Source organism: Triticum dicoccoides, chromosome 6A (assembly GCF_002162155.2).
Source record: "Triticum dicoccoides isolate Atlit2015 ecotype Zavitan chromosome 6A, WEW_v2.0, whole genome shotgun sequence".
Taxonomy (NCBI): domain Eukaryota; kingdom Viridiplantae; phylum Streptophyta; class Magnoliopsida; order Poales; family Poaceae; genus Triticum; species Triticum dicoccoides.
In genome coordinates this window covers 12,313,227-12,333,482 of record NC_041390.1, presented here as the reverse complement: position 1 = coordinate 12,333,482, position 20,256 = coordinate 12,313,227, and the positions used below count along the sequence as shown (strand labels likewise).

At 48.9% G+C, this 20,256-nt stretch overlaps 1 protein-coding gene across 1 annotated transcript; it reads left to right on the top strand.

Annotated features, from left to right (window-relative positions):
* The first annotated feature begins 9,301 nt into the window (after nucleotides 1–9,301).
* Nucleotides 9,302–19,137, top strand: LOC119319338. Its single transcript, XM_037593828.1, has 5 exons — nucleotides 9,302–9,425; nucleotides 9,907–10,035; nucleotides 10,562–11,725; nucleotides 14,343–14,796; nucleotides 18,761–19,137. Exons 3-5 carry the CDS (start codon nucleotides 11,342–11,344, stop codon nucleotides 18,901–18,903), a joined length of 981 nt encoding a protein of 326 aa, XP_037449725.1. The 5' UTR covers nucleotides 9,302–9,425; nucleotides 9,907–10,035; nucleotides 10,562–11,341; the 3' UTR covers nucleotides 18,904–19,137.
* The last annotated feature ends 1,119 nt before the right edge of the window (nucleotides 19,138–20,256 follow it).

The window sequence follows — 20,256 nt, the reverse complement described above, 5'->3', positions numbered from 1 at the left end:
GAGGACAAGGACATGAAGAGCGATGGTTATCAGAACTCCGGGGTAACGATGGAATCCTACACCGGTAACGACAAGGACAGATACAACGGAAGGATCGAGGAGATCTGGGAGCTGAGCTACGCTGGAGAGAAGGTCCCGATGTTCGGTGTCAGATGGGCCAAGAGCGTTCTAAAAGAAGACCGGTATTTCACCACCATGGTTATACCCGAAGCCAAATCCAAGACCGCGGGCGCAAATGTCACCGTGAAAAATGAGCCATGGGTACTAGCTTCCCAAGTGGACCAATGCTTCTTCATTACCGACCTGTCAAAGCCCAGTCGTGTTGTCGTGAGGAGAGGCAAAAGGAAGATCATCGGGATGGATAGAGTAGCCAATGAGCAAGACTTCGACAAGTACGGTGACCCGAAGATCGAACATGACGACGATGATGAAGTAGCAGCATACACCACAAGAAGAAGCAGGACCACCCTACCTAAAGGACGTCCGTTTCACAGAAGAACTCCATTTGCGAAAAAGAAGGGCAAGAAAATTATGAACAGATAGCTAGCTAAGATCGACTGTATTTAAATCGTAGTCTTCATTTCTTGGTTGTATTTCATGGGCACTTTTTGATATCATGAATATTTTTAAATTTCATGGGCACTTTTTAAATTCATGAAAACATATTGAATATTCATGAGGACACTCGATCTCAATCCCCTCCATCTCGATCGCTACCCCCCTCGCCAGATCCCCCTTGCTAGATCCCCCTCGCCGCCGAGCACCCCCGCACCCTCCCCGCTCCACCACTGCCGACGACCCCCGCACCCTCCCCCGCTCCACCGTCACAAATGAATGCAACTAAAAATCCAAAAAAACAAATTTGATTATATTTTCAAAAAAAAGTTGATTATATTTTCAAATAACAAATTTGATGATATTTTTTATATTCATAAATATTTTCAAATAACAAATTTGATGATATTTTTTAAAAAAATTATTACTGTTTTTATAAAAATTATTACTATTTCATATTCATATTCATTTTCATATTCATATTCATATTAATTTTCTATTAAATTATTAGATGCAACAAAATAATAATAAAAAAATCTTACTTATGGCGCACGGCTGACTGGTGCGCCATTGCTATCTAAAAAAAAGAATACTGATGGCGCACCGTCTCGGGGGTGCGCCATTGTTATAAAAAAAACATACTAATGGCACATCGCCAGGGGGTGCGCCATTAGTAATCTTCCCCTAGTCGCCCGATCCCTTCGTCTCTCCCGCTCGCCAGATTCATTCCCCCTAGTCGCCCGACGACCCTCGCGCCCCGCCTCGCCGTCTCGGTCCTCGCCGCCGACGGCCTGCCCCGCTCCTTCCCTCCACTCCTCAATCGCCCTCTCGGTCCTCGCCGCCGACGGCGTGCCCCGCTCCTTCCCTCCACCCCGAGCGCCGCCGCCGCGCGTCACCGCGGCCACCGACCGCCGTGTCCTCCGTCGTCGTGCCTAGGAGCTGCGCCAGGAGCAACACCATCATCACCTTCATCGCATACGTCCACGGATTGGAGCCGGGTCATCAAGGATCGAGTGCATCGACCTCTTCTTCCTCATCACCGACCACTGCTTCTCGGCGTCGATCCGCGCTGCCCCGACCACCCTCGGCCTCGCCGTCTCCTTCCCCAGCTCCGCGGCGAGCGTCTCCATCGATTCCCCTGTTTTTCTCCTTGTTTAGTCACCGTTTGTGCATGCGGGCTCGTGCTCACTGCGTTGGCCGCCCCTCGCTGTAGATTCTCTGATGTCCTTACCTGAAACTGAATATAAAGTCAGTTTAAAAGTCAGTCTCCTGATCTGAATATAAACTTTATCTAAAACTGAAATTGAAACAGATGCAGTCGTAAAAATTCAGTTAAAAATTCAATTTTAGAGCTTGGCTCCTGATCTAAATATAAAGTGTACGGCAAGCTTATATTGCAAGAAAGTTTAAAATTCAATCTAAAACTCAATGTAAAATTCAGTTAAAGTGATCTGAATATAAAAACTCTTGGAGTAAAAATTCAGTCTAAAAGTCAGTTAAAGTTTCAGTTTTAGAGTAATTTTCAGTTTGTAAAACTGAGAAGTGTATTTTTTATTGTGAAACTTAGTGTAACTATTTTCAATTTTGATGGAAAATCAGTCTAAAAGGCAGGAGGGGGATCTCTGTAGATTGCATATACAGATTTCTTGAACAGTGCTATTAACTACAAATAGAGCAATGTTGAAAATGAAACAAAAGGAATTGGAAAACTAGAAAGATAGGCATTCTGTTGTAAGTAAGCTAAGATAAAAAAAGTGTTTACTTTAAGTAATTATTTACAACAAGCATTGTGTAGGAAAATGTCATGCAGGCTGTAACTTGAACTTGAAGAACTCCTTAGATGGTTTTTTAGTCTCCTTATACAAAGCAAGCTGAAGTTTGAAAAATTGCAGATAAGTAGACACTAAAAATTGCAGCCATGTCAAAGTGTCATTTCATTTGGGAGCAGTAACGACAACTGTATGTGCTGTCATAGGTGCTATGCTGTCAAAAACTGTATGTGCAATCTCCAGAACAATTATGCTTATGTGAAAACTGTATGTGCAATCTCCAAATGTATCATCATAATGTAGGTACTGTGTTGTGTGATTCTTCATGCTGAGAACTTCAGCTTTTTCAACTTGCTGGACTATATGTTCATTGGTACTACTTGTGATGCTGCTGCTGTACTACTTGGGAATTTTGTCAACTTGTGATGCTGCTGCTGTACCCCGAGAGGCCCTTGAGTTTGCCGGAATGTCGATTAACTTCCGTTTCGGCAAATTCGGGTACTCCATATGTCCTATTTTCAGCAAAGGTCATGCTGAAATTTTCCGTGAATTTTAGCATGACTTTGCTAAAAATAGGACATATGGGGTACTTGCGACTAATGCATGGGCCGGGGTATCTTAGTACTTAGTTAAGTAGGATCAACTGCCCCGCCATTCTTGCTGCATTAAACCATAGGTGGCAATAGAGCCAAGTGATTAGGCCCAACTTAGAATTCTCCTTAGCATCGATAAACCCTAGATGATAAACCCAACATAGGTGGCAATAGAGCCAAGTGATTAGGCCCAACCTAGGGTGCCTCGGCATCAATAAACCCTAAATGATGAAAACTTAACTTGGCTTCTATAGGGTGCCTCGGTGTCGATGAGAACCTAAATGATGTATGCTTAGGCTTTTAGGGTGCCTCGGCGTCGACAAACCCTAAATGATAAAAGCTTAGCTTTTAGGATGCCTCGGTGTCAACAAACCCTAAATGATGAGACCATGATCTTGTTCCTTGACAATAACCAACTTTTTGACCAAACTTTTTTCCTATTTAGAGCGAAACATGGCCCACAACGATGAGGCCGGCGGTTCGGGCGGCAAGCAATTCTGGGAGCTGTCCCAGGAGTTGGAGGAAGAACCTCACCGCTATGAGGACGCCGCAGAAGACACCGGTCCTGACTACACAACCCCTAGTGGCGTCGGGGATGACACCACTAATGATGGCGCCACGGATGCCACCACCGATGATGGCGGCGCATGCACAGATGGCAGCCAACCGAAGAGGCAACGGAAGGACCGGCGCCCGAACGTGCTCGGCACCGTCAGGGAGGAATTTACTGAAGTGAACTCCGACGGGCATCCGACGGCGCCCAAACACGTAGTCAAGGGGTACTCGATTCAGCTCGGGTGCATTCTCCAGAGCATCGCCTCGATCAACACCGAGAACCTAAGGCATAAGGACCGAGGGAATTTGCACAGCCTCCTCTTCACGAAGCTGCACGAACGATACAAGTTCCCCGCTGAGTTCGCAAACACACGCCTCTCGGGTAATAAAGTGAACGGTGCCGCCCTCACGACGATGAGCACGGCCCTGTCTACTTGGAAAAGCACGGTGAAGGCAATGATTGACAAAGGTGATAGTTATGAGAAGATCAAGGCGAAATATCCTTTGATTAGCGAAGATGACTACAAGGAGTTCAAGATCAAGTGCAAGAGCCCCGCAACCTCCGAATCAAGTCAGTGGGGGAAAGAAATGCGGCAGTTGAACATAGGGGTCCACCAACTCGGCCCCGGCGGTTACAGAGTGGCGGAGCCTGTATGGGACAAGGAGGACGCGGAGCGTGCTGAGCAAGGCCTACCGTCCCGCTTCGAGAAATACAGTGACAAGCAGACCAGGAACTTTCTCAGGGCCCGGTACAAGGAGGACCCGGTAACAAAGGAGCTTACCACGGATCCGAAGACCAAGGAGCTTGAGCTTGTTCTGGTAAGGAATACCCCCCCGCGTAATTAGCTCCATATGGTTGCATTCTAATTAATCCCCAATATTTCTAAATGGTTCACGTTCCTTCCGCAGGACAAAGAAAGCAGTAGCGCGGGGTCGTCTCAGAGCTCCCCTTTCGACACCCCTTTGAATAGGGTGTTGAACATAATGAAAAACAGGGATAAGCTCAATAAGCCGACGTCAGCTGGTCGTGTGGCCGGCAAAGGCTTGTCGACAAAATGGTCGTCATACTATGCTGCTGGTGGGCGAAAGGAGAAAAAGACCAGCTCGGAAAGCCAGTCGCATGAGGTTGAAGCACTCAAGGCGCAAGTGGCGCGGATTCCGGAGATGGTCCAAGAGCAAGTGCAACAACAACTGGGATCGACGCTCATCGGCATTATGCCTACCTTGATTCATGGGATAACGGCGTGGATTGCGGGTGGCCAACAGGGGCCGCCCCCGATTCCCAGCTTCACGGCCAGCAACTCGCATAACGCGCAGGCGGCGCCATTGGTGTCTCCGGCGGCGGCGATATTGGTGTCTACGGCGGCGGCGCCATTGATGTCTCCGGCGGCAGCGGTATTGGTGTCTCCGACGCCGGCATTGGAGCTTAATGCACCCAGGTGTATGCCGGCCGGCACCTCGCCAGCAAGCGGCCCCTTCGTCAGTTGCACGCCCGCCATTGGCGGTGCCTCGACATTAGCCGAGCTCGACGGCATCACGGTAACTAAGCCTCTCGGCCGAGGACTTCATCTCCTTGCCTTTGACTGGGCATCCCTGACGCCCTACATGTTTTCGCAGGGCGTCGCCGACGTTCCTTGCACTCTCCTGCACTTCGTGGGCGGCGAGTTGGTCGATGTCGCCAAGGGCAGAATCGTTCAACCGGGCAACCCCGTGTTCCACGGTAATACGATGCCACCCACAATGTATAGGGTTGAAGTGGTTCGGGTGCTGCCAGGCTGCGACGAGCTGTTACCTCCGATTCAACCCGCTGGGGCCGACGAAGAAGATGAGATGACCCTCAGCGCCTGCGTAAGCTGGCCCCTGCTTTGGCTGAAGAGCCAGATTCGTTAGGGGGCGGGGGACACCACCCCACAGACAAGACCACCAGTCGTGCCGGCGCCAAGCCATGGCAAGAACGCCGCAACGCTACGGGACATGCCGGACATCCCTATGGCACAGGATCCGGACATGCATATGGCACAGGATCCGGACGACGACGACAACGACGATGGTACATTTACCAACGTCGATAAGTACTTTGCCGAACATGGGTACGATGACGAGTTCTGCGGGCCTCCTTCTCAAGAACCCAAACAAGATGATCGTGATCTAGCTGGTACGGCGGAGAAACCCAATTGCAACAAGCGTCGTCTGGCGTTCAGTTCTCAGGAGACGCCTCCAGCTGCCGCCTTCACCGAGCCTCAGATAGCGGAGGTGCCAAATATTATCAGCCCCAACACGCTCAAGAAGGCGTTCTGTGAGCAGAACTCGGTCCCATTACAGCAGATCAAGAAGAAGGGCCGGAAACGGCAGACTAAAAAGGGCGCCGGTGCGAGCCAGCCGGCACCGAGTACGATCCGTGCTCAGGACGGGCCACCTTCACCTAAGGATATCTCGAGGAGGGTGCATGTGGCGGGTAGGGCGATGCTACCGACAAATATGCTCAATGCTGCAACCGGTGCTATGCGGAGTCTGCACGACAGTGTTCTTTCTTTGGAGAAGCGGCGTCTCAGAGAGAATGATGTGGCATACCTGGTTTTCGTGGCCAAGGTGCCAGAGGGCAAGGGCTTTGTGGATGGCGCCATCGGGGGTACAATCATCCTGCGGTTTGATGACATCTTTGCTATGTTCAACCTTCATCCGCTGCACTACACCTTCATTCGGCTGTTTTCGCTGAGTATGGAGATGCGGATCATTAGAGACAAGACCCCGGACATCGTGATCATCGACCCCTTCTACATGCGTGCCAAGCTCTTGAGCAGCGCTGGGGACCGCCAAGTCGCGAGTTCACACCTCGAAGACGTCATTCTGGCAAACCCAGATAAGGATAACTTCCTTGTGGCTTACTTTCCCGAGTAAGTCATCCCTTAACCGCCCCGTAACATATGATTTCTTAGATTTCGATCGTTTTTTTTCTAACATTTCGTGTTCTGTGCAGTGACACACATTGCACACTCATCCTCTTAAGCCCGAAATATTCCATGGCCACGTATTTTGATCCGAACCGTAACTCCAAGATAGACTACACAAATATCAAGAAAGTTCTTGATGATGTTCACCCCGGCTACGCCAAATCTGGAGGTACCTTCATCAGGGCAGTTCGTAAGTACGGCAAGCACGTGTTCGCCCACAATACGATGTTCTGCTGCGTCAAGCAACCGCCTGGCGGTTAGAAGGATGCCTACTACGCCCTCCATCACATGCGGGCGATCGTAAGGGACCATCATCACCTTCTGCTACCAAATAATCTCAAAGATTGGGCTGCGAGCTTGTCGGCAATCCAGGACGCGGACATCAAACAAGAATTCTTTCGCATCCAGTCGGAGTTTGCGGACATCATCCATCAAGATGTCCGTCATACCTCGGGGCAGTTCTTCCTCAGATATCAACCGTCCAACATTGAGATAGACGGAATGCTACAAATGCAGGCTGACAATGCCCGCGATTTCATGACCATCACGACAGACGGCGGCTTCATCCACGCTCCTGTTCATGAGTCGAGTCGAAAGTAGTGATGTGTAGTTCTGAAACATTGATTGGCTCATGTTGTAATTAAAATTTAATGAATTGTATGTCTCTTTGGTTTGGACAGTCATTCAACTTAGATGTAATTGATGCTATTTATTAGTAGGACCATGAATCGTGCTATTAATGTCTTGCTTTTCTCTTCCGATCCTTTTGTTGCATACTTATATATTGCTTATGTATGTATTGTCTGTTGTTTGGCTTATGCATAGAGTTGCCGTCGTATGTCGTGTACAAGGGTAAGGTTCCCGGAGTCTACGACGACTGGGAGGAGTGTCGGAGATAGGTTCACTGTTTCAACGGTAACAGTTACAAAGGGTACACCACTAGGGCGGAGGCGGAATCTAGATACGCCCGCTATCTAGCGGGAGAGAGGAGGGAGCGTTGGAGGAACCGGATGAAGACCAGTTTCATCACGATGATGCTCATCGTGATGACGCAGCTCTCTTCTATGTGATGATAGTTTAGATGATCGATATCGACTTGTAATGTGAAGACAAATCGATACTCGCGGTCTCGAGACTTGTAATGTTTTATCTTTGTTCGATCTTTTGAATTCGGAGACTAATATGATGAATTGTATTCGGAGACTAATCTTCTATTGTATTTGATGAATCTGCTGTTGCTGTGTGCTACTGTCTATATTCTGTCAAATAATATATTTTGTAACCTGTGCAAAAATCAGAAAAGTAAAAAAAACTAATATTCATACTAATGGCGCATCACTACAGAGTGCGCCATTAGTATGCCAAAGTATGCCAAAGTATACTAATGGCCCATCACCAAACAGTGCGCCATTAGTATGCCAAGTATACTAATGGCGCATCCATCCGTAGTGCGTCATTAGTGTGCCAAAGCACATGGTTAAATATGGCTCCTGGGAGGCATACTAATGGCGCATGGTGTTATATACTAATGGCGCACTAGGTGGTACACCATTAGTATACCAGATACTAATGGCACACCAGTGGTGCGCCATTAGTAATAAATACTAGTGGCGTGATACTAATGATGCATCAGTGATGCGCCATTAGTAGGCAAAACTGATGCGCCATTAGTAGGCCTTTTCCTAGTAGTGAGAATCCTACTTCACTGAATTGCAATGCAATCTAACACCCAAAGCTGGATGCTCTACTTGACAGGCAGGTGGCCTGAAAGACACAAAAGATGCTCAATTAGCAGGAGGATCCAATAGTAAAGGGTCAGTCTTGCAATCATTTATCTTTATCTTTCAACCCTGCTGGTAGCTGGACACAAGCAAAGGATTGATTTCCGTCTTTAGCAAAGCGTAAGGTAATCATCCCAATGTGAGAGAAAAACGAAAGCAAAAGGTAAGGATACTGCCTCTTGTTTTATTCCGCGTTCTAAGGTATTTGTGCACACTGATAAGCATGAAGCAGCCCAAATATTTCTTCGCAGCATGTAGCTTTTTTGCTTTACAATATTTCTGTACAACAGGCTACTTATGTTTTAGCTTGACAATGTGATATTTCTGACCATATCTGACAGATGCAGTGAAGGGCGCAAAAATTGTGTGTCGATATTTAGCAACGTTTTAAATAGCGGGCTATGGCATTTAGCGGTGACCCTTAAAAATAACTATAGCTAGGCTATAGCGGGCTATAGCGGAGCTATAGCGCCAAATTGTACATGAAATCATTTAGCGGCAACACCCTCAAACAGCTATAGCGGAGCTATAGCGGGGCTATAGCCGGCTATTTAAAACTATGATATTTAGTATATTTCGGAGTGTGCCTTGACAGTTCTTGATAGTGTCAATATTATATGCAGGTAACTTTCTTAAAAGTTTGTAGCAGTGTAGGAAGCATTTTCTGATTTATTATGTAGCAAAGTTAAGTAAGTATTTCAGCCTCTCACATTACATTCGAATAGAAAACTGCAATCCTTGTGAGTAGTACTTGTATAGGAATCTGTGTAGCAGATGAAGCTAAATAGTAAAATAGGATTAGTGATATTAGCCGCACCCTTGAATCTAACTTGCACCACATTCTTTTCAATGCAAGTTACACAAAAGTTGTTTGATTAGCTAGCAGCGAGATCAAACAATGGCCGGTCAGGCCTTGAATTCTTTATCTTTAAATCTTGCAGCTAAGCTAGCTACAAGCATAGAATTGATTTCTGTCTTTAGTGAAAGCAAAAGATAGTCCTCAAGGAAAGACAAAAGGCAAAGCAAAAGGTAAGGAATAGTACTGCTTGCTTTTATTCTGTCTAGCCAAGGCATTTGTGTGTAACCACAAGGACCCCGTTGAAGCATGTTGTGTGTCCAGATTTCGCTCTCCAGTCTAGCCAGCTTCTAGTTGCCCCTGTCTCTACCTAGCTACATACTCTCTGCAAGTCTGCATAGTACCAGTTATTCAATATAACCAAGGTATGTAAAGCTCAGCTTACACCTGTATTCAATCAGCCTGTCTGCTTCTTCGTATCTATGTATGCTAGTTTTATCAGGACATAGATTTTCTACCCTTGAGCAAATGTGCTCTCTTTACTTTGAAAGAATAGAAGTGAGTTTCGAAGATTCAGAAAATTTCATTAACAATCACATGTAGATATTACAGTAACCTATGTATTTGCAAAGTTTTGGTGAAATCTCACATGCAGTCCAAACTAAAATAGCAGTCATGAGAGGCTAAAAAGCACATTTATGTGCTCTAATTTTGTTATTTTTTGCACATAAAAATATAAAAATTTGTATGAAACTTAACAGCCGCACACAGTACTCTATGACATACACGTGTGATTTTTTTGAAATTTTGTGGAAGCACGAGAATTATATTTTTTGCATGCTCTCCTTTAGGTCATTGAGTTTTATTTTATTAATCTTGCTTGCATATCATTGCATTTGTATACAGGAATCAATCGAGCTCGAGGAATTCAGCTGGAGACTTCTAGTGAGCTGACTGATCAATGATGACCTGGAAATGGAATTAATCTAGAGGGTAGAGATTGCAGTATCTTGCCAATTCGTCATGCGTACAGAAGTATGTTTACATGTACCATCAGTTTTCGTTCACTTGTGCATGTTATCTTTCTTATCCCGTTCGAGCTAGTTTACAAAATATTTGGGTTATTGTACCCTCGTGGGTGCATCGATTGTGGTAAATCTTTTGTTGTAAAGTGTTCTATATCTCAGGAGTTCTGTTCATTAATTGCATCACGCTTGCGTAACCTTGCCCATCACATATTGTTTCATATATATACTACCTCCGTTCTAAAATAGAGTGCTTCCTCTATTCCCGTGCTTCAACTTTGACCATAAATTTATCCAATGAGACCGACTGCGGCGGGAGCAAAAGTTATACCAGCGAATTCGTATTCAAAAGAAGTTTTCAACTATATAATTTTTTCTCCCGTCGCAGTCGGTCTCGTTGGTTAAATTTATAATCAAAGTTGGACCTTGGGAAGCGCGGGCGCACTATATTTTGGAATGGAGGGAGGACTGCTACTATGTATGTAGCTACTTTGCACTGGTGGCCACCGTCCTCACCGCTTCACATATGCATGCAGGTTATCAAGGCAAACACCATTGATGAGGCTGTTGAAGGAATTCTGGATGAACTCAAGTATACTAGAGGAAAAGAAAATGTCATATACTTTGATGGCTGGGACGGGCTGGGGGCATCTGCGGTCGTGCAAGCCGTAGCCCAACAGCTCGCATCGAATGAAAAGAAACGGCAATGGGGACTGCAGTTTGAGCAAGTCATCCACATCGACTGCTCTAAGTGGGAGAGCACAAGAGCAGTTCAGAGGGAAATCGCAGAGCAGCTGAATCTTCCCAATCAGGTGATGCAGATGTTTGGCAAGCAAGACGAGGAGGATGATTTCAATGGTATTACTGATCAGCAATCTCGGGCTGGGATAGCACAGGTCGCAATAGAGATCCAGAGGAGCATACAGGGCAGCAGGTTTTTGCTGGTTCTTCACAATGGAAGCAACGAGGAGATTGACATATCTAGCCTTGGTCTTCCTGTATATGAATATTTGACCAACAAGGTGATATGGACCTTCCAAGGGAGGTTTCGGATGGACCCCAATATGAAAGACAAGGCCATCAAGAAGGATATAACAAATGTTCTTCTCTCAGCTTCATGCTACGAGAAAAACCCACAAGATCTCTGGTACTATCTACTGCGCAAAGAGGCTACACTAGTTGCATATAAGAGTGGTGATAATCGGTCGTGGCAAGCTGCAGCAAGCACGACTGTGTACATGCAGACATTGCATCGTCTCATGCAAGCAAGGCTTCGCGCTACAGGTCAAATCTAGGCCTGCACAGCCGGCGGACCCATGACCGTTAGGCGACAGGGAGGCGATCCGGGGCGATCTCCGCGCCCGACGGCGGAGCCACCGCCCGATGCCGGCGATCGCCGCCGGGTGGGCGGTCACTTCTGGGCCCTCGCCGGATCTGACGATGATGATGCGGACGAGGATGGAGCGGAGCCGTCGGGGGAGTCACCGCCGTCTCCTACGCCGTCGGACCTAATCTGTGAATTCTTTCATTCAGGTTACTCGGAAGAGGAAGTAGCGACCACGGTGGACAAGGTGGTTCCCAGAGACGATCTGGCTCGTGAGGGGCTGCACGATGGAGAGAAGATCGAGATTGTTCGCCGGATCGTGCATAGAAGGACGGCGCCGTCGGCGCTTCGTCCATGGAAGGGACCTTTACCCAAGGTATGTTTGCCGAAGCTCACTGTGTTTGATCTGATCCGACCGGATGCGTGGGTTACGGTTAAGAGGAAGAAAGGACGGAAGTTGTTGTCCCGGAATGTGCGTCCGCCGGCGCCGGCCATGGAGGCCACGGCGACCGAGATTCGATCGACGAGGGCGACCGCGCTCGCTCAGCTGCTTGGTGCGGCCGGGCTGGATCGGGAGCCTTCGGGCCTCGTTGCCAATGGGCCGGACAATAATGGGTATGAGGCCCATTATGTCTTTCAAGGCCGGTCCGTTGAGTGTTTTCTGCCATGCACGTCCGATCCTTCGATCGTCCCAGCGCAGTCGGTACGTGCCGCTAGGGTTCATCGCCAGGGGAGTCGTGGTTTCCCGCAGTGTGGATCGGGCAGGGCGAGGAGGATCCCGCCGCTGCTAATGGCTGGACGTGGAGCGGGACCCCCTCCTGCTGCGAGTACCGCGGGGGGGGGGGGCTGGAAGGGCTCGACCGCCGCCGCCCCATGCGTCGGGACGGGGCGCACCGCCGGCCGGACAGCAGCCGCCGGCACTTGCGCCGGGTGCTGCAGGTCGTGGAGGCGCTCTCCAGCCGCGGCAGCAGCTGGGCGCTCCGGGAGTTCGGGCTCCTGAGGCGCAGCCAACGACGGCTGGCCGGGCAGCGCATAGACCCCCGGTGCCATCTCATGCTGCTGGGGTCGGCCGGGGAGGCCCTCGCCCTCCGCCGCCGGCGGCGCCGGCTCCTGGGTCGATGACGACTGGTATGGTTAATACTGGCCGTGGAGCTCCTCGCCCTGCACCGCCGGTGGTGCCGGCTCGTAACGCGTCGGCGGAGGGGATGGCTGCTCTGAGGGCCGAGACGCCGGGGGCCACGGTGGCTGCCGGTGTCGCTGCTGATCCGGTGGCGGCAACTGCCGGGGGTCAGCGTGCACCCCCGCCACACCTTGCGGTTCGTCAGGCGCAGAATCGTTCGGGGCAGAATCAGGTTCAGAGTAATCAGAGTAATACCAGTGGGAGACCGACTGATGCACCTCGAGGCAAGTGGGGTGATGACGGGTTTGATGCGTATGGAGTAGGCCAGCATCGGGGCTCATCTTCAGCGGGAGGAGGTCGGGGTTATGCTTGGCAGAGTGACGGGTCTGCAGAGAGACCGTTCCTGGGGCTGGCTGGAGGCTTCGTTGAGGGGGCCTCAGGACCTGATAACAGGCACAGAGGAGGTTATCGCGGATACCGTGGTCGTGGTGGAGGCCGCGGAAGGTTCCGCCGGCCGCCTCCCCCTAGACATGTTGACTCTGACGGGGCGGCGATGGAGACTGATCAGACACCACAGGAGCTACCTCCCCAGGCGATGGAGGTGGTGAATGCACTTGTGGTTGCTGAGGTTCCTGGGATTGCGAAGGAGGCTGAGGTGGTTCAAGTGGCTGATTCTGAGAGGGCATCCAAGTACGCTCGGAAGAAAGAGAGAATGCTTTGTTACCGGTGCGGAGAGAAGGGGCACTTCATCGCGGAGTGTGTGGCCCAGCTGTGCGAATCCTGTGGTAAGCCTGCGCATGCTTCAGGGGATTGTCCTTTGCTGAGGGACCATATTCCAGCTCTTACTGTATATGGTGTGTACTGTGCGGAGCTGATGTTCTTCGAGTCAGCGGCTGCGAGGGAGATCCCAGCTGATACACAGAGCCTTACTTCTGGTTTGGTCAAGGTGACACAGGGAGATGTCTCCCAGGCTCAGATTGTGCAGAGACTTCAGGAGTTGGCTCCGGGTGATTTTCAGTGGGACCTCGTACCCGTTGAGGATAGAGTATTCAGAGTGGAGTTTCCTTCGATTGAGGACTTGCAGCGTTTGTTGAGCTTTGGGATGTGTAAGGTGCCAGGCACCAAAGGTATTTTGGAGTTCCACGAGTGGAAGAAAGTTGAGCCTAAGGGGAAGCCTCTTACTCAGGTGTGGCTGCGTTTCTCGGGGGCACCGTCTGAGGCTCTTTCTGATGTGCGTGTGGTGGCTAGTTTGGGGATTATGGTTGGTAAGACAGAGAAAGTGGATATGGCGTTCACTAGAGCTCAGGGGGTGGCTCGACTGCGAGTTAGCATTCTGGATATTGAGTATGTCCCAGACGTCATCAACTGGACCTATAGAGGCGAGGTGTTTCCACTTGATATTGAGTTTGAGGATGCAGAGTTGTTTGCTGAGGTTGCTGCTGGCACTGACGTGGATATGCACGATGGGGGTGATGATACAGGTGCTCCCAGGGAGCAGGCGGATGAGGTAGCACAGGAGCCCAATGGATCGGGGCCTGCTGCTCAGGAGCCGGAGAACGGAGCCGGGATGGAGCAGTCCCCGGCTTCGTCTTTGCCTCATAACTCACTGCGGTTTGGATCTTTTCTGCCGTCGTCGGCGCCTCCTCGTCTGTGGAGTGATCGGGTTGACTCTGACGATGCGTTCGAGCATTCGCTACCGGTCTTGGACTTTGGGCGGTCACCCCGGCAGTCGGCCAGCTTCAGTGCCCGTGTTGTTCAAGAGGTGGAGCCTCAGGAATCGCCAGGGCGATCTAGGTCTTTGGTTTCCTTGTGGAGGGGAGGGGCGTCTGGGCAGGTGGCCACGACTCCCTCTCATTCTTCTGTTTCACAGCAGGCGGCGCAGGTACCTGTGTCCAGCCGGGGCGACATATCTTTGGGGCAGGAGGCCCTGGAGGTCCGTCTCGCGGGAGCCTCGTTGGTGGTGGGGTCGCCGGAGGTGCTAGGCAGGCGTCAGGGGCAGGTGGCCCCTGACCCTCTAGTACCGACGGCGGTCCTGCAGGTGGAGCGCACGGCTGCCACGGCGTCGGCTGGGGGGGTCGGACTAGGGCAGGAGGCCCTGGTGCCAACTCCGTCAGGCATCTCCACATCTCCTACGCGGTCCCCCTCTCCCAGACCTACTCCGGGAGCCGCTACTCGGGAGGAGGTGATCGCGTTCGGAGGGATCCGAGACCCTGCTTCCGAGGGGAGGCGGACGAGCTCTCGTCTCCAGGACCTTCCGGAGGTTGATGATTTGCAGCAGAGGTGCGCTATGCGGGCGGCCAAGCTGCGTGATGTGGAGAGCACAACAGGTATGTCAGTTAATGTTTCAAATTCTATTCTGCATTTCTCTAAGGATGAGATTATTAATAATGCAAACCAAGTGGGGGTGTCTCTTGGGAATAATAATTTGGAAATTCAAAACTCGGTTAATGATCTTTTAGATTTGGAAGCGGAACGGGCCTTGGAGTCTATTAGAAACCTAGCGGCTGTAAAACCTTTGAATGATGCGGAGATTGAGGCCTTGGGTGTTAGGGTGCTTGATAAATTCTGCGCGGATCTTGTTCCTCCGTCTGCGGAGCCTGATGAGGATGAACTCCAGGTAGATGATGCAGCACATGTTCAACCAGAGCACGGTTATGAGGACCGGGCTACAGGTGATAACATTCCTAAACGTAAGTGGAAGCGGAAGGTGTACCCTGCATCCGCGGTACGCAGGAGTGCTAGAATTCGTAAGGCCAAAAAATTCCATGATGACCTATGAAAGGAATATTCTGGAATAGCAGAGGTCTTAAGGACTTGGCTAAACGTAGGTTTCTAGCGGAGGCATCTTTAGAGCACCGTTTAGATTTCATTGCTCTCTCTGAAACTGGTAGGGATAATTTTGCACCTCAGTTTCTTAACACGTTGTCGGGAGGGGTGGAATTCGATTGGCATTGTCTTCCTCCAAGAGGGAGGTCTGGGGGCATCTTGCTGGGTGTGAGATGTGATTCCCTTGAAGTCCGGAGTGTTGTTATGGGTGACTTTGCAGTGAAATTCAGAGTCAGGTCCAAAATAGATGGGTTTAACTGGGTGTTTGTGGCGGTCTACGAGGCTGCACAACCTGAGCTTAAACCTGAATTTTTGGCTGACCTGGTTCGAATTTGTGGGTCCGAACAACTCCCTATCCTGGTTGGGGGGGACTTCAACATTATTAGGAGGCGGGATGAAAAGAATAACGATAATTTTGATGGGCGATGGTCCTTTATGTTTAATACCATCATTGAGAGTTTGGATTTGAGAGAAATCGAACTCTCTGGTAGACAATTTACCTGGGCTAACTCTTTACCAAACCCGACATATGAGAAGTTGGATCGGGTTCTTGCAAGTGCCGAATGGGAGCAGAAGTTCCCTCTGGTCACGGTGCAGGCTCTAACGCGAGGAATTTCGGACCACACACCGCTATTTGTTGACTCAGGGGAGCCAAGGCATGTGGGAAACAAGAATACTTTCTCCTTTGAAACGTCATGGTTTGAAAGAGAAGGTTTCTTGGATATTGTTGCCAGAGAGTGGGCTAGAGAGTCTAGGGGTAGATCGCCTGTCGAGAGATGGCAGAATAAGATTAGGCATTTGAGGTGCTTTCTTCGAGGTTGGGCTAAACATCTAAGTGGAGTTTATAAGGTTGAGAAAGACAGACTCCTGGAGATTATTCAATACCTAGATGTTAGAGCTGAATCAGCGGTTCTTCAATCTGCGGATATGTGCTGTAAGATTGATGCGGAAAAGAGGTTGAAGGAACTTCTCCGCGAAGAAGAGCTGAAGTGGGCGCTCAGAGCAAAGGTTCGCAAAGTAATCCAAGGGGATGCGAACACTCAATTCTTTCATCTGATTGCGAATGGCAAACACAGAAAGAAAAAAATATTTCAGCTCGAGCAAGATGAAGGCACAATTGTTGGTCACGATAATCTTAAGCTATACATCACCGAATACTACAAGCAGTTATTTGGACCGCCGGAGGATAGCGCTGTGTCCCTCGATGAGTCCAGGACTGAGGATGTGCCTCAATTAACTGCTGCTGATAATGACATGCTAGTTGCGCCGTTTACGGAAAAGGAGGTTTTCGATGCCATCTCTCAGATGGAGAACAATAAGGCTCCCGGGCCGGATGGGTTCCCGGCGGAGTTTTACAAAAGATGTTGGCATATCATCAAAGGGGATCTGCTACCCATGTTCCACGACCTTTTTGCTGGACGGCTTCAACTTTTTCATTTGAACTTTGGAACGATAACGTTGCTTCCAAAGAAGACCGACGCTCTCAGGATTGAGCAGTTCCGTCCTATCTGCCTCTTGAATGTCAGTTTCAAAAATTTTACCAAGGTTGGGACTAATAGGCTCACACAGATTGCGCATTCTGTGGTGCAGCAATCCCAAACAGCTTTCATGCCAGACAGAAACATCCTTGAAGGGGTGGTGGTGTTGCATGAAACGCTCCAGGAAATTCACTCTAAGAAACTTGATGGAGTCATCTTTAAAGTAGATTTTGAGAAAGCGTATGACAAAGTTAAATGGCCTTTTCTGCAACAAGCTTTGCGTATGAAAGGTTTCCACGAGGGCTGGAGGAGCCAGATTGAAACTTTTACGCAAAAGGGTAGTGTTGGCATAAAAGTGAATGACGATGTCGGTCATTACTTCCAGACACATAAGGGCCTGCGGCAGGGAGATCCGATGTCCCCTATTCTGTTCAACATAGTAGCCGATATGTTGGCGGTGTTGTTAGGGAGAGCCAAGGAAGTTGGCCAAATAGGGGGCTTGGTGCCACACTTAGTGGATGGGGGTATATCCATCCTGCAATACGCTGATGACACTATCATCTTCATGGAGCATGACTTGGTAAAAGCTAGAAATCTGAAGCTGCTGCTTTGTTTGTTTGAGCAGCTAAGTGGGCTCAAAATTAACTTCCACAAAAGTGAGTTGTTCTACTTTGGGAGAGCCAAAGAGGAACAAGAGGATTACAAGCAGTTGTTCGGATGTGGTTTGGGTGAGCTGCCTTTTACCTACTTAGGAATTCCTATTCATCACCGCAAGCTCACGAATAATGAATGGAAGTGTATTGAGGATCGTTTCGAGAAGAAGCTAAGTTGTTGGAAGGGCAAGCTCATGTCGTATGGAGGCCGTTTAATTCTTATTAATTCGGTGCTCACGAGCATGCCCATGTTCCTTTTGTCCTTCTTTGAAGTCCCAGTTGGAGTTAGGAAACGACTGGACTTCTATCGATCGAGGTTCTTTTGGCAGGGGGAGGAGCCTAAGAGAAAATATCGGTTAGCGAAGTGGGATATCATTTGTAGACCGAAAGACCAAGGGGGTATGGGGATTGAGAATCTCGAAGTCAAGAACCGGTGCCTTCTTAGTAAGTGGTTGTGGAAGTTATCCTCAGGAACTGACGCCATGTGGGCTCAAATCCTGCGTAACAAGTATCTCCAAACCAAAACTTTGGCTCAGGTGTCGGTTAGACCAACTGATTCACCCTTTTGGAAAGGGTTTATGAAAGTGAAGCTTTCATTTTTTCAGAGGTCAAAGCATTTAGTTGGTAATGGTGCAAGCACGAGATTCTGGGAGGATACTTGGCTTGGAGAGGCTCCCCTAGCAATCCAGTATCCGTCTCTGTATCGTATAGTTCGAAGGCGCGATGCTTTGGTTGCATCGGTCTTCGCCTCGATACCCCTGGATATCCAGTTTAGAAGATCGTTAGTGGGCAATCGTTGGGAAGAGTGGCTGCATCTAGTTAGGAGACTGATGCAGGTACAACTATCTCAACAACCTGATAAATTACGCTGGAATCTCACTAGGTCGGGGGGATTCACGGTTAAATCAATGTATGTTGATGTTATTAATTCCAGCTCGATTCCTACTTCAAAGCATGTGTGGGACGTCAGAGTTCCTTTAAAGATCAAGGTGTTTATGTGGTTTCTACATAAACAGGTGATCTTAACAAAGGATAATCTTATTAAGCGTAATTGGACAGGACCTACTAGGTGTAGTTTCTGTGATCAGGGTGAAACCATTAAACATCTTTTCTTTGACTGCCCACTAGCTAGAATTCTTTGGACGACTATTCAAGTCGCTTTCAATATTACCCCACCAAGGTCGGTTAACATGTTGTTTGGGACATGGCTAACTAGGGTAGAGCCCGGGTTAGCAAAACATATTCGCTTGGGGGTTTGCGCTTTTTTGTGGGCGCTTTGGAATTGCAGAAATGACTTCGTCTTTAACAGGTCAACAAATATCCATGTTTTGCAGGTTATCTTCCGAGCAACGGCTCTTATCCGTTCCTGGTCGCTACTCACTCCGACGGAGGCCAGGGAGCTTTTGGTTACTGCTGCTATCCGATGGGAGATGGTAGCTCGGGATATATTCAGCCGGTTTGGATGGCGGTCGTGTAACAGGATAGGCAATTAGTTTACCTGTCTATTTTGGAGCCAAACGGCTGTGATGTATAAGTGCTTTGGCTAGCTTGTGTATCTAGCCTTCGGGCTCTGTGTGAGCCTTTTCTTACTTTTCTTGTTGACAACCTTGAGACTTGGAGACTTTGTGGACTATTTTATGCTTAATAAGATGGCCGTATGCATCATGCTGATGCAGAGGCCGGGGAAGCCCCCCTTTTCGAAAAAAAAAAATATAAGAGTGGTGTTGATCCTGAAATACTTGTTCAGTGCTTCTTGTATATGTTGACAATACATTGCACCAGCCGCCATTATGTCGACAGCGAGTATGATTTGGCTACCCATGCATGCAACTATTGGATATGTGATGGAATCATACAGAAAGCCACAGACATTGCTGAAGCATGGCAAGTTGGTGAGAGACTGCAAGGTGATATCCGATGGAATATGGACTACCGCGACAATGAATTTCCCTCTCGCTTTCTATGGTATGCTGAGTGCGTACCACACTGGGCATCACCAGCTCATGGATTTGTGCTGGTCCCTGATGGAGTCGTTCCTAACAGAATGTTCCAGCATTTTGACAAGCTTGGCGTGATGAAACTCTCAAGATGTAGCTTTAGCTTTTCATCACCTCCATTTCTCTGCTGCCACAGCCTTAGATTTTTATGGCTTGACCACTGTCAAAACCTAGGAAAGAGATGAGGCGCAATTGGAAGAGGAGGACACCCCAAGGTTGTGGTCATGCTTCCAAAGCTTATGGGTGCTTGACCTACGCTACACAGATTGTGATTGGATCTTGTCTGCACGGATGATGGATCTCATGACCCAGCTCAGGGAGCTAAATGTGATGGGAGCCAAAAACTGGGACTTTAGCCATTTACAAGGACGGTTGCGTAACATTCGCAAGCTCCGGTTAACAAAGTCCACCTGCTGGTCCGACACCAATGTGTTCTCAGATATGGAAAGCATGGAGCTTCTTGATTTTTCAGGGAATATGGTCAGTGGTTACATGAGAAGCTTATCTGGCTCAGCAAGCAACATTAACCTTGATACTGTCATTATTGGTGCCTGTGGTGGGTTAAAAATCATCTCTTTTAGGGACTGCAAAGAATTGAAGAACATATTCTTGAAAGGATCATTGGGGAGTCTTGAAGAGCTGGACCTCTCGGGCACAGGAGTGAAAACACTCAACTTCAGGGAAGTGGTAGCCACCTCACTCCCCAAGCAGATCATCCTGCTAGGCTGCGAGAAGCTCCGTGCAATATTGTGGCCTAAGACATTTGAAGGGAAAGGGTGGTCTGGTTTGCTGCATCTTGACACCACCTCAATATCAGCATCAGCTGACGGAGG